The sequence below is a fragment of the Pteropus medius genome, unplaced genomic scaffold (assembly GCF_902729225.1).
Source record: "Pteropus medius unplaced genomic scaffold, Ma_sr-lr_union100, whole genome shotgun sequence".
NCBI classification, from domain to species: domain Eukaryota; kingdom Metazoa; phylum Chordata; class Mammalia; order Chiroptera; family Pteropodidae; genus Pteropus; species Pteropus medius.
In genome coordinates, this window is record NW_024355205.1 from 21,128,575 (window position 1) to 21,142,639 (window position 14,065).

The 14,065-nt window shown below is 32.3% G+C and overlaps 1 protein-coding gene across 1 annotated transcript in view; it reads right to left on the minus strand.

Moving 5' to 3' along the window:
• TMPRSS15 (transmembrane serine protease 15) overlaps positions 1 to 14,065 on the minus strand; it is a 106,898-nt gene that overhangs the window by 78,792 nt on the left and 14,041 nt on the right. Inside the window, exon 5 of the mRNA XM_039857326.1 lies at positions 5,381 to 5,512. Within this exon, the coding sequence (XP_039713260.1) occupies positions 5,381 to 5,512 (132 nt within the window). The remainder of the gene's footprint in view (positions 1 to 5,380; positions 5,513 to 14,065) is intronic.

The window sequence follows — 14,065 nt, forward strand, 5'->3', positions numbered from 1 at the left end:
CTTGTTAAAATCTCATGTTCTTGATTGACTTTTTGAAATTTTTGGTATTTTTTTAAAGGCACAAAAAATTATTTTGATAAATAAATTTTAAGATTCAAAGACTGTTTAAGAACGACCTAAGAATCTATTGCATTTGATTATGACTTGATACTCTAATTGCCAGCAGGAGACAACAACAAAAAATGACAACAAATAAAACTGAGAAAATAACCACTTGAGATGCAGGAATTATACTCTAAACAATCTTTTACAGACCTCTGGAAAGGAAACAAAGAAAACTGTGGCTTGTTGAGAGAACTACATTTCCATTTGTATAATACTGCAGGAAACAAAGATGATTAAGGCTAATATATATAATTTGAAAAAAATGGCAAAATATGACTTTTTAATGCAGAGCTTAATAATTTTCTAGACGGAAAAGAAAATCTCCTTTACCCTCAACTCTGTCCACCACAAATAATGCCAAATAATTGAGATAATTAATCACTTAGCTTTAGTGACTATAAAATTAAGAATAGTATCTGCTTATATTTAAAAATGGGACATATAGGGTTTTATAATTGCAGTTTGTCAAGAAATATATGGATTCCAAGATTATAGGCAATGCAAGACAGTTCACTGCTATCATAGTTTGTATTTAGTGAGGTAGAGCAATCAGTCTTACCAGCCCTAAAATATAACTGCTAGAATTTATGAAGTGTTTACTATGTACCAGCCACTATTCTAAAGTTATTAGATATGTATTAATTTAGTATTCACAACTTTATGAAGTTACAGGTAGGGAAACTGAGGCATAGAAAAGTTTAGTAACTAGCATAAATTCTCCCAGCTTGTAAGTGACAATTCACAGTCAGGCAGTCTTATTCCAGAGCACATTGTGATATACTGCTTAATACTACAGTGTAGTTATTATGATATCACTCACTCTTTGAGCTTAAAAGCAAGGAGGGAATTGTAAATGAAAGCAACTGGAAATTAAAAATTTTTTTCATAATTTCCAGTGTTCTTAAAATTAGAATGGAGATCACGTTTCCAATAGTAATCCACAACAAGGAGGAAGCAAAACATGATAGAACAAAACCAACTTAAGAACTTGTAAAACCTGTTCTCAAAGCTGGTTTATTTTAGTCATTCTTCACATTCATTCAGTACATATATTTTGGGAAAGGGATCAGCATCTTCGTGCCTCACAAAAGGGTTCATAATTTTCCAAAGAGCTGTTATGTCCCTCATAGCAGAGATTGTTATATGTTTGCTATACTTCCTAGGCAAGTGACTAAACTGCACCTCCCACAATGGATTCACGTGACTGAGCCTGGTCAATAAACTACTGTGGAAATGATTGTGTGTATTTCTAGATGTCATTTCTAAAAACATCTTCTATAACATTCTTCCCTTGTTTGTCAGCTAGTTGCAAAGGATCTAGGGGAAGACTCAGGACGGAGGGGATGGTGGAGGAGCTGGCATCTTGAATGCCTCCACAAGAGCACAGCCCTTTCCCATCTTTCTTGGGCTAGGATGTAAATGATAAACTGGTATAGTCTTAAATTTTAAGATTGTTTATCATAGTATTTAGCCCGTCCTGAAGAATATGATCAATTCAACTGTCCAGCTTTCTATAAAGTTATTGAGTTTTAATGGGAATAATAATCTACAGGTCAAGTTCAGCTCTAAAGGGCCTTTGGTGAATTCTTGAATGCAAGTAAAAATTAAAATTATTGTTACTGAAAATATTTACATTAAAACTACAATAGGATTGAACTACTTATAATAGCTGCATTTGGAATGCCAAAATGTTATTATTTCAAGATGTAGGTTTGTGCTTAGGATTTTCTCATATATTCTTTCAGTTAATTTCAAAATGTTTCTGGAGAACCTAATTTAACATAAAGCGATGAAGCAGGATAACCTTTCGGAAAAACAGATATAACCCATGCGTGTCTGAGTAGGATTACTGGGTGTGCAGAGTTATAACTTTTTAGACTACAAAGTGCTTTCCAGCGCAGTACCAGAAAAAATTCTGAATGGGTGATAAATGAGTCTGTCAAATAATATTAGCTATTCTATGGCACTCTCCGAAATATTGCCTGTAATAGGATGGGATTTATGAGTGTGATTTTATGACCCACTGAGAGCTCCCTCTGCTGGCTCAATATTTACTGTGCGTTTGCTCAGGGTATTGAATTCTCCAAGACGTAAAAATCAAACTTCTGTGGATGGGATCTCGGCCCATCCACCAGGTTTATTGTGCACATACATAGTGGCATACAAACAACCTGTGGAGACACTTGCCAGCTTCCAAATAGGCCTGAACATTGGCCTAAAGGCTGTGAGTCAGCATCTCTCCTTTTAACAGGTTAGCTAAAAAGTGAACTTTCCTGCTGATGCAATTTTAATCAGAAGAGAAGAAAAACAATTTAAAGAAATCTTAGTTCAGCTATAGTCAGCTATAAGTTGTGAAAACCTAAATAATGGCCTCAAGAGGAAGCTGTGTGAAAAAGTCAACATTAATGTGACTCTATTAATAACATGATCTAGAATTAGAGCTCACATTTGGAGGAAAAAAATATAGAGAGAGCATAGGTCACTTTCACATAAAAATAATTCTCTTAAATGAATTTTGCTGTGAATATAGATTGATGGACAAGGGCTTTCGCATAAAAATCATGCTACTCAAGTTGGTGCTGAGGTGAAGTCACTAGCTTTGAGTTTATCATCATTAACAATTAAATGATAAATAAAACAACTTACATGTCTGAATCCTAGCTGGATAAATACAGATTAATTGATTAATTTTCCACTTCCTTAATCCACAAATTCTTTGTATTTATTTTCCTAAATAGATACCACGATAATATAAAAATATACGTAATGAAGAGAATCAAGAAAAATAGGAAATGGGGATATAGGAGATGAAGAAAATTAGTGACATGGAAGGCAAGTTGTTACCAAAGTTCAACTAACACAGAAACTCCAAGATACTGGAAAATAATAACGCACTCTGATTATCTTTAATGCAAATTAAGAGAATTAATACAATTCTAATACTGAGACTCATGTCATGAGTTTATAGCGGCTCAGAAAAATAATTCATGATGATATAACTTATTTTAGGACAAGTTGTCACACTTTCAAGATACATCTATGGTTATTTTTTGATATGCACTGATGTTAATTTATAATGAAAATTATTAACTCCGTGGAAGTAGAGACCAGTTATAGGTGTGGTTCATTTTCTGATTATTTAATTCATTTTACACATTCCCCGCCCCCCTCCACCAGTTTAAAGTTTTGATAATCATTACTTAGCCATAAAGCTCTGTCTCACCTTGACATACATTATTATTTTTGAAATATAAGTTATCACCCGTATTTCCTCATGATGGCACACTTGTATCATATTTTCCCTGAAAAGGTTTTAGCAACTGCCTGAAAACTATAGCAAAAAAGAATGTTTCTTTCTTCTTCTTTGAGTAACTTAGTTATATAAAATAGATTAAAAAACATTCTGTAGCCAGCACTTTCTTCCAATATGCTCTGAGTGCACTTCAAAGTAGGTAGTTAAACTTTGAAGGTTTGAATTTTATCCAAGAACATTTGAATTGGGATTTCTTAGTGGAAGCTTCTTTAGTCAAGTTGCCTTTTTTTGAGTTGGTGCTGGGAAACAGACAAACTGCCTGTCTTTTAAAGTATATATCAAGTAGATAGGTAATTTTTAAAACTTTTGTTGTTATTGGAGGTTCATCTTCAATTAATATCAAGCAAGAAGAGCAAAGTGAAACAAGTAATAGAAGAGCTAAGTGTAGCAAACAGTAACTACAGCCTTTACATATTTCTGGAACTAATTGTACTCAGAGTCAATATTAAAACTGATCATAAACCACACCAAAAAAATTATTTAGTTCATGCTTTCTGTTTAATTTTTCAAGAACAAATATAGGTTTGAATTATTCAAATAGTTCTTCATATTGCTTATCAATCCGTATTTATACTTATGTGGTAATCTTTCATATATATGTTATCTAGCTATAAAATGAAGAAATAAGTCTAAGAGTAAATATGCTTAAATCACAGTCATGCTTAGCATATAGTAAGTATTATTTAAGTACTAATTAATAATAGTAATAACATTATTATTAATAATAACATGCCAAAATTTACAAATACAATACAAATGTTTTATTCATGAGAGTTTAAGATCTTATTCAAAACTGGTGTCCATTATTCATAGAAGTACAACTCAGGTACACTTTTTTTCCATTTGTTGTTTCTATGCCAGAAGACAAATGAAACAACGATCAAAATTAAAGAATAGCACTTACTAAGTTAGGGACCATTAAAATGGGAAAAAACACTGATATTATGATATGATGATGAAAAAACATGAAAAATCATTCAAATTCATAATAATTAATTTGGAATAGTTTAATAAAGAATGAAAAAGAATGCCATTCTCTTCCCCCATTCATGACAGGCATTATTAATCATGCATCCTTTCTGTAATCATCAAATGAAATTCTGTTTAATAAATTGATTTTAATATTGTATAATAATGTTAAGAAAAATATTAACATAATTACTTTTTACATTTTGTATTAAATTATAATCATGGTTGTTAGGATATCTTATTCTCCAGTATTTTTTGGTATCTGAGGTACATGTGTGTGTATGTGTAGTTTTATGTGTGTGTTAGTGTGTGTTTGTGCACACAATGAGGATCTACGTTTGTGTGTGTGTGTGTGTGTGTGTGTGTGTGTGTGTGTGTATGGCTTATGTATATATACATGGTCTGTGTATTGTGGGTGAAAAAGGGTTCTATGGAAAGTTAGGAATATGATCAGAAAAGGTGATCTGATCATAAATCCCTAACTGGTCAAGTCTCGGTGGGTAGTCACACTCCAAGCTGATAACTTCTTTAGAAAATAGCTTATCTTTGCTTTACACAATCCCTGTCCATTGTTTCTGTGCATCCAGGTTAACACACCTTTGAAATGCCCCCTTTCATACCCCTCCATTTAAAGTGTGAGAGCACATAATTGTAACTAACTGCAATCCAACCGCCTGCTTGCTTTCTCCCACATTCCTGTAATTGTCCTTACATTCTTTCCTTAATTTCAAATACATAAAAGAAACCGAGAATCTGTTATTTTCTGGAACATTTGAGATCTTGCTCCCCAGCATGTGTTATAAATTTAGCTCAGATAAATGCTTATAAAAATTCTCCACAGGTTTGGACATTTTTTTTACATCGACAGTATATATACATGATCTAAGTATGTATATATGGCCTGTGTATGTATAACATGGTCTATGCATATGTACATATACAAGGTCTATGTAAAGTAAGGGAGAGAGAGAGTAGAGAGAGGACTTTACTTACCACAAGTTTTACTGTCCTCATCAGAACCATCTGGACAGTTTAATTCTCCATCACAAAATAAATCAGTTGCTATGCATTTTGTGGCATCAGCACAAGGCCTTGAACCAGGCTGGCACTTGATTGAGACATTTCCTTTAGGAAAAAAGATTGAATTTGTAACTTTACTGCATAGTAGATTTAATTTCTTACCATATATACAGTGTTTGGCTATTTATTATGTATTTTTTTGTCATTTAGGTTCTTATTTACGAGTATACATTTCAACTTCTAATATAAATATTTATTGCATTTAATGAATCATTCATAAAAATTTAGAATTTTATATTTTGAAAAAAATTTTTTTCATAGACGTTAAATATGAATGTTTACTTTGTTGATTTTAACCTTGATAAATCAATACTAAAGTTTGGACGTTTGGCCCCTAATGTTTACATCTCCCAAGACTGGTATATAAGTTATATGGGGCAATTTACTGGAACATTTTTTACATCATCTGTAGTACCTGGTAATCACTTCGTTTACTTACAAACATATTATGTGGAAATATAGTGGGTTGAAGTCAAGGTTTGAATTCTGCAGAGCAAAATTTGTCAACAAAAGCCATTTTATAGTAAAATAAAACACTTAAAATGCCCAGCACATTGCTGTAAAACCCAATGGCTATTTCCGTTCAATTTTTTTTTTGCTTCTTGGGTCAGTTTCTTAGCAGGAAAAATGCAAATACCCTCCCCTAAGGGTTTTATGTGATACTAATCTGATCAGTTTGCACCTCTCAACTTGTCCTGTCTTCCACCTGTTCCTCTTCCACATACCTACATATAGAGATGCACCTGGAAACATATTTTACTTCTAGAAATTAACTTGGAAATTTTAAATGCAATTCTAAAAATGACATATTGTTATATGTTCACTAGATAAAGACATGTGTTTTTATTTTTTAGAGCAATGTGAGATTTGAATTTTTTTTGTCTGATTAGAATAACAATAATGGTTTAAAGTTTATGAAAAATCTTTAAGCTCAATAGTATTTTTTTTTTTGTTCTTAATCTTAAAATCGGCACTGCACTGCCATCTGCTGGGTTTTAAAAACATTTTATTCTGAAATTTATCCAAATGCTCCATGAAATTAATTGAGAAAATAAAAGTGCTTGTGTTGATGAATCTACTAAGGTAATAAATGCTTAATTAGGAACATTTATAGACAGGGTTACTGAGTATATATATACAACTAAATTAGACTTCTGCGATTAGCTCCAATTAAGAAGGGTATAAACCAGCAGGAAATTCATGGATCACCTAACATTTAAAATAGAACAGGATAATGATCAGAGCCATTTCCAAATGACAGAATAAACTAATTTAAAAGATTTTCAAAAATGAGAAAAATGATATTGAATAAGCCCAAATGCATATTATAACTGTTCATATCTATGAGATAATCACAGAGAGTTTTTAATTATCGAGTCTCTAATTCATGAAAGGCACAGTGTCAATACTATTCCATAAATGCTTGCTAAATAAATAAACTACAGAAAAACTTTGTTTTAGAAACTCTATGTCTCATTTTAGTAGTAGTTAATACAAGTCTAAGTATTCAGCATTTGGATGAATAGATTTTGGGACATAGCTAGGAAGACGTAACTCTTCCCATGGGACTGTCACTTCCTGATGTTTCACATCTCTTCTGTTGCCTATTAAACTCTGTAGATCCAATCTCCAAACCACATTGCCGAGTGACAGCACTGATCTCATTAATGATCATTCACTCCACAAGTAGTTATTGTTTATTTATTCGTGTCACACATTTTTTTAGGGTTGGAGGTAAAAGGATGAGTAAGACAGAGCCTCTATTCTCATGGAGTTAAGTGGGAGACTGGATCATTAATTAATTAGTTTTTAAAAAGAGATATAGAAAAGTGCTACAGGACAACCAAAGATTGAGCTATTGGGTTTCTTTCACCTAAGCTAGATTTTGAATGCCTAGAAATGTACCAGGAAGAGAGTTATATAAAATGTATGCATGATAATGTGACAGGAGCTCATCAATACATGGAAAACAGATGAATCTAACTTTTCTTGATGGTAGGATGTTTGTGAAAGTCATGGAAAGAAGGGAGTTTGGTGCTAAATTTTAGGTACTTTTTAATCTTTGTAAAATGTTAAAAATATTTTTTCTAATGGCAATGGCATTGGAAGTTTTTAAACATATGTGTGACATGACCACTCCATGTTTCATTAATACAATGCTGGTACCAAGGGGAGAATCATGTGTAGAGAGGAGACAAATTGAGAAGCTATTTCAATGGTCAAGGTGAAAGTTGATAAGGGATAGAATTCAGCAGAGAAGATGGAGCATGGACTCAACTGCTATTTTACAAGTAAAAGTGGTGAGCTTTAGTGGCCAGATGTGCTCTTGACAAAAAGCAGGTGGAGAAGGTGGTGCTAAGAATGATACTTGCACTTTTGCAGTGGCCAGTAAAATTACTAATGGTCATTAGTTACAATAGTGAATATAAGAGGAAGAGCTGCTGGGATTAGAAAATAACTCTAGTGTGAAGTATTTTGATTTGGAAGTAGAAATATCAGGTACTCTAGTTTATGTTGTACTTTCTCTCTTTCCAGATTTTGTTTCATAAGCATTTTTCAGCTGCCTTGGTCAATGAAGAAAGAGAAGTCCTCATATTGAAACCAATATGGAAAATATAAAAAGAATTGTTATATAAAGGTAGTTAGTACATTTTAGGGTTTTATCAGATTATATTTTTACCTAGTCTGTCTCCCTCTTTGTACATACACATATATGATGACAATTTCCAATAAAACCATTGACTAAAACATAAACTATTACAGAAATTAGCCAGATGCCAGTTTTTTAAATGATCTTCCATTCTTAAAGCTAGAGTTCTCCAACTTGTGGACTACTTTATTTGACATTTCGTTTCTTATTTTTTTCTCCAGTCTTTCTCATTTTCTAAGTCTGTACTGTATTTCTCGATAGGGAACTTTTAGGGAAGGAGTTAAATAATATTTAAAGAGAATAATAATTGGTTCTGTTTATTAGAAGCTGATCACATTACCTGAATATTAGTTACTGCTATCTTAAACAGGAAGAAGATCTGCACATATTTTATATGTATGGTATTTTATCTTCAGGATATTAATTTTCTGGCATATTATAAAAACTCACCAGTAAATTAGTATTATTTGGAATTCTGAAAAGGGAAGGTTTTAATTGTCCATTTACATTTGTGTCATGAAGGAGTCAATACAAGCTCAATGTGATTACTTCAGCATGTTCCAAAGTCAAACAGTTTCCAGGGTTTCATGTGCCTACTTGGGCAGGTCTTGTGCTAGGCATTGTGGAGGATAAAGATTGAAATCTGTTTTTTTTTTCTTCCTAACCAGTTATAAGAAGTGTTACATGCAAGAAAATAATTTTAAAATTATATTTGGAAATCTTAGATTTTTATTTTCCCTATTATTTAAATGAGGGTAATAATGTTTCGTGGCCAAAGCTGTTGTGACAAAGGAAACCCCAAATCTTTATAGCTTACTTAGTAGAGGAAATAGAATCTGAATCCAAGAATGCATGCCTTTAGAGATCTAGTTCATTTCACTACACTGTATTGGAAAAATAGGTATCACCCTACAGAAATTCAACTTTGATAGAATAAATTTAATCTTTTTAGCCAAACTATTGCTGGTCAATCCAAATGAAATTACAATGAAAAGATACTTCAATAGTTTTGATATCATGTGCATAAGAATGTCTTAAATTAGAAGAGAGTGCTTAGCAATACATGCATTGTTCTCTCAGATGCAGAAAAAGAAAAACACTTAAAGTCATAACACATTTGGTGTCAGATAAAGTCTCTGTTTTATAGTCCTGGGGCAATTCAATTGAGGAACATTATTCTACCTTAGCTTCTCTTGACCCAATTTCATGTTCTTCACTAAATCAGCCAATTCTTTTTCTTCAATCCCCAAACCACTCCACTGTAGCAAGATTGAATTTTGTATGAGATTGAGAAAGCCCATAATAGTGAAACTTTTGTTTTTCTGCAATCACTGCCTACACAGTAAGCAACAAAAGGCTAGAACAAGCTGTATGCTACAAACCCTTCACGCATTTGAACAATTGCCCAAAACAACCCCTCTAGGTGCTCTCTAGCAGCCAAGAAATCAATCAGTGTAATGCAACCTTAGTTCTCATCTCTCTCCTCTAGTGTTCCAAATGGGTTAGTAAAACTTTATGGTAATTGTTAACAAAGGCAGTTGAACAACAGAACATAATTCTCATGGACTTTGTATCTGCTATCATACAAAAAAAAATTTTGGCAGAATTTATAATAGTATTAATGCCAAGTATATGATGCATGCATTTGTTGATTTTTCTCAAACTCTGTCTTCTAGGCATATAAAAAATGAGAATAAACTTACCATCCCTGAAAAGCATATTCATAATAAATTATGGCTTGGAAAGTGCAGTTGTCAAGTTTAATTGCCTTGTTTCCCTCTATAAATCTGTAGTATCTTATCATAAGAGAGGAATAAATTGGAAGGATGATTTGGGACTCATGGATCCAGAATGTGATATTTTGCCACCCACTTACCTTATTATATTTCTTGGAGGATTGATTAAGGTAATTCAATACAGTTTCCAATAACAGGAAACTTCAGAAATGGACTTTATTTGGTCAAATAAATGATCAGACTAAAATGAGCTATAGAGAATACAAACATGTTATTTTAACCTAAGTTTAGTTTTCAAAAAGTCTTTTAAAAAAAGAATCCAACTGCTTTTTTCCCCCTAAAAGTATCCAGCTGCTTTTTTTCCCCCTAAGTCAGAGAGGGAAGGGATAAGGGCTCTAACATTTGTCATCTTTCTCTTTTGTGCCAGTCATGAACCGAGACAGTACAGTACTATCTGTATTGTCTCTCTCAATCCTCATGACCAGTCTCTAAGATATATATTTCAATCTTTATTTTTCAGACGATAAATGCAAAGTTTTAAAAGACGAAGTAGATTGCCAAATCCCACATATAGAGTAACTGGCGAAACTGGTTAATGGTGCATTCATCATGCATTTTCATTGATTGAAAATTGTTACTTTTTGGTCTTCATTTTGAATATCAAGTGCTTAAATAAAGCATAAAAGACAAGACTAACTGCATACTGATCCCATGCCTATAATTTGCATGTAGGGAAAGAGATTTCTGCTCTATTCCTCAGGGCAGAAGAGTAGGGGAGGAATGTTACCCAATGTTCTCTCTATCCCATTTATCATCTCCTTTGGCAAGAAGAAACTGGGCATATGGTTCAGTCACTTCTTACATTTTTTATGGATATGCTTCAGGCTAGCAAATTGGAAAAACTTGTTTTAAGTCCAAGAATTTCTTGTTTTAACAATGATTTTTCTTTCTCCTTAAGTTGTTCTATATATTTCTCTTAGGACATTTTATATACTTAAGAGATCCTCAATAACTATGGCTTATATGAGTCACTCAATGAATCAATAAACAGACAGAAAAATAGAAAACAGGGCACTAATTTGGACATTTGTGGCTGACTTCCGAATTTTTAGAAATTAATCAAAACGTATTAAAATTATTTTTCAGTTTACTTTTAGACTAAAAGAATTAGCCATTATCAATCCTAAAAGCATTTTTGAAAGTGTGTTGAAAGGTAATTTTAGATGTCATGGTCTTCTATGTTGGAGAAGGGACTATGTGTGGGCTGAAGAGCATTTTTTGTTTTCAATATGTTGTGCTCTTTATATATATAGATAACACCTAAAAGCAACACATGACAGGCTTATCCTGTCTTAAGATACCTCTATGGATTTGGGGATGTGATGGTTTGTTTCATAAAGCATTTTAATGATTCATGTATCGCTTTGGTTTTCAAACATCACACCAACCATTTTATGCAAGAATTATTCAGTTATACTCAGAACTATATTTATAGCTTCACTAATGTGCTCTCCTTGTATGTATATAACATTTGCTATAAATTCTAATAACATGAAAATGGTGGTATTATTTCAGGAGCTGAAGATCTACCCAGTATTTCCTTATGGAGTTTACCTGAAGAGATTAAAGGTACATGTAAGTCATTCAATATGAAAATTAAGTTAGGACAAGTGAAGGCATTTTAGTTAACATAAAAGCACAGTAGATAATTACTAGAAATCCAGATAAATTGTCATATCAAAGATACATACCAGGAGTGGGCACGAACTAGGCACTTAATGAAAAATTGATGAATGAATGAATCCAAGGCTACTTTGATACTGATTTGACAACCAGTACAGGTATTAAGGGGTGTGAAAATACAGAAAATCTCATTTAAAATGGAGTTGGAGTCAGAAAGCCTTTTAAGGGAAGCTCTCACACATACAACCACTCACTGTACTTTGCTGACTCTAGCAGGAAGAAGAAAGATTTTCTCCTTGTGTAGCCACAAGCCCAGTCAATGATAAACCACCATTACTCAGCCAATGGGAAGCCACTATGGTTCCAACTCCCAGTTTCTTCCAATGGACATCTTGTTTTTGACAACTCCTCCCAAATCCTCCTTTTTCACTATAAATTAATATTCTCTTGGTTTTGCCATAGCTTGTATGTCCTGAATTTCAGTTTCTCTGGCAATTCCTGAGTAAATCCATTTTGCATAAAATAACTGGCTGTTTTATTTTTAAAGATGACAAGGAAGAGAGCAAGCGAATCTAACTTGCATGCAGAGAAAATAAAGAAAAAAATCTCTCACATCTGATGAAACCGACATTTTAATCCCATTGGTGGCATTCTCAGCAATAGATAATAACCACGGTTCTAATAGAAGGCTGGAGTGAGGTCAGATAATCCAGGTATTAGTCCCAAATATATTAACTTTTGAGGAATTGTTAGGCTAAAATTGCAGACTTTTACAATCTTTTTTTTTTTTTAATCTATAAAACAGTGGTAATATTAACTGCCATGTTATCAGAGAATTCTCAGAAGTCTAAAATGAAACATTAGTGGAAACTTTTTTAAAATAAGAGAAACATTATTAAAACTGACTTGGGGTTACCAGATGACTGCTGGTTGTTGGCCTGCTTGGAAAAATAAATGACACTAAAATAACTATTACATTTTAAACTGATTATTAGGAATTTATTCTTTCTATTTAATATTTAACTTGACAGTTTTTAAAATTACTGTGAATTATTAGTAACTATTAACTTAAGAATATATTATTTGTATCCAAATCAAAGAATAAATCTGTTTTCATCAATCTTTAGAATTGTAGAGCAGAGGTTTTTAGGTTTTTAAGTCCTTTTGTTTTTTATGTAAAGAAGATGTTTTTAAATTATCGATAACTAAACATAGCATTTGTTAATTGTATAATGGCTGTAAACTTGAATGTTCTAGGTTGATACGATGTTATTTGAAATAGAAGCTCAGGATATGCTTAGATTCTGAGCTTTGGCATCCAAAGGAATTTCTTTTAATTTCTGAATTTGACATTTAATAATGCTGTGACTCTTTTTAAGTGGAAAAAATATTACCTCTCCACATGATCATTCTAATAATTAAATGAAGTAATATTTGAAAAATATAATACCTGGCCCAAGTAGATACTTTAAAAAAAATAGAGATTTCAAATATTATAAAATGGCCGTGATTATAAAGAAAACCATTTCTTTAAGATTTTATAATAATTTTTTACTTTAAAAATCATTTATGTAAAAATTTGATATTTGAGATGACTTCTGAAATATTCATAAAAATATTCTAAAATATTCATTATTTATGGAAGCAGATTTTCAGAGAGATAAGACATGCTCAGTGATTCTGGTAGTTGGCAGAACCAGGATTAATGTTCATGTCTTCTGACTTCACTTTAAGTGATTTTTCTACAGCAGAATAATTTTATGTTTTAAGATAATGCAGTTAACTCTAAAATTATTGATAACTTCCCAAAACAAACTCTTTTGATAGTGGTGTGATTTTGATAAAACAAAGTGAGTTTTGAAATTTAAAGGGCAGTAGTTGTAGTTAGAAAGATTAGGCGAAGAAAATATTGGAATAGAGCAAAGTTAAAATTAAGACTTAGATTCTCCTTTCCAGAGAGTGCAATAGATTTTGAAACTTTCCTTCCCTCATTCCTAGTAACCTTATAAATGTTATGGCTTCATCTTTAAGGCTATGTGATCAGGACCTTACTTTTAGATCACACATACACACACACACACACTCACTCACTCACTCACACCTATACATGAATACATATGTATATAGAGGTTAAAATATAAAATTGGAAATTGCATATCTTTGGCAGTTTTAACTAGGAATTATGAACTCAGCAATATTCTCAACTACATTATTCCTAACCAAATGTATGATTCATACATTTTAATATAAACACTAAATGTCTCAAAAAGAGCTCCTAAAAAAAATGAATCCTTTTCTAATGTCATGGAGTTTGACAGTCACCAAGTTAATTTTTTAAATACCATGGTTCTAACTGGAAATTGTTGAAGCGCTTACTGTCGAGAAATTCCCTGAAGATGTAATAAGGTGAAGTTGATTTGAAGCTTGGATTTATAACATGCATATATTACAAAACATCGAGTGAAGTTTGAATATTAATTCAAAGAACATTTGATCCTTTACAGTTCCTGTTTTTTTCTCATTCTAAAT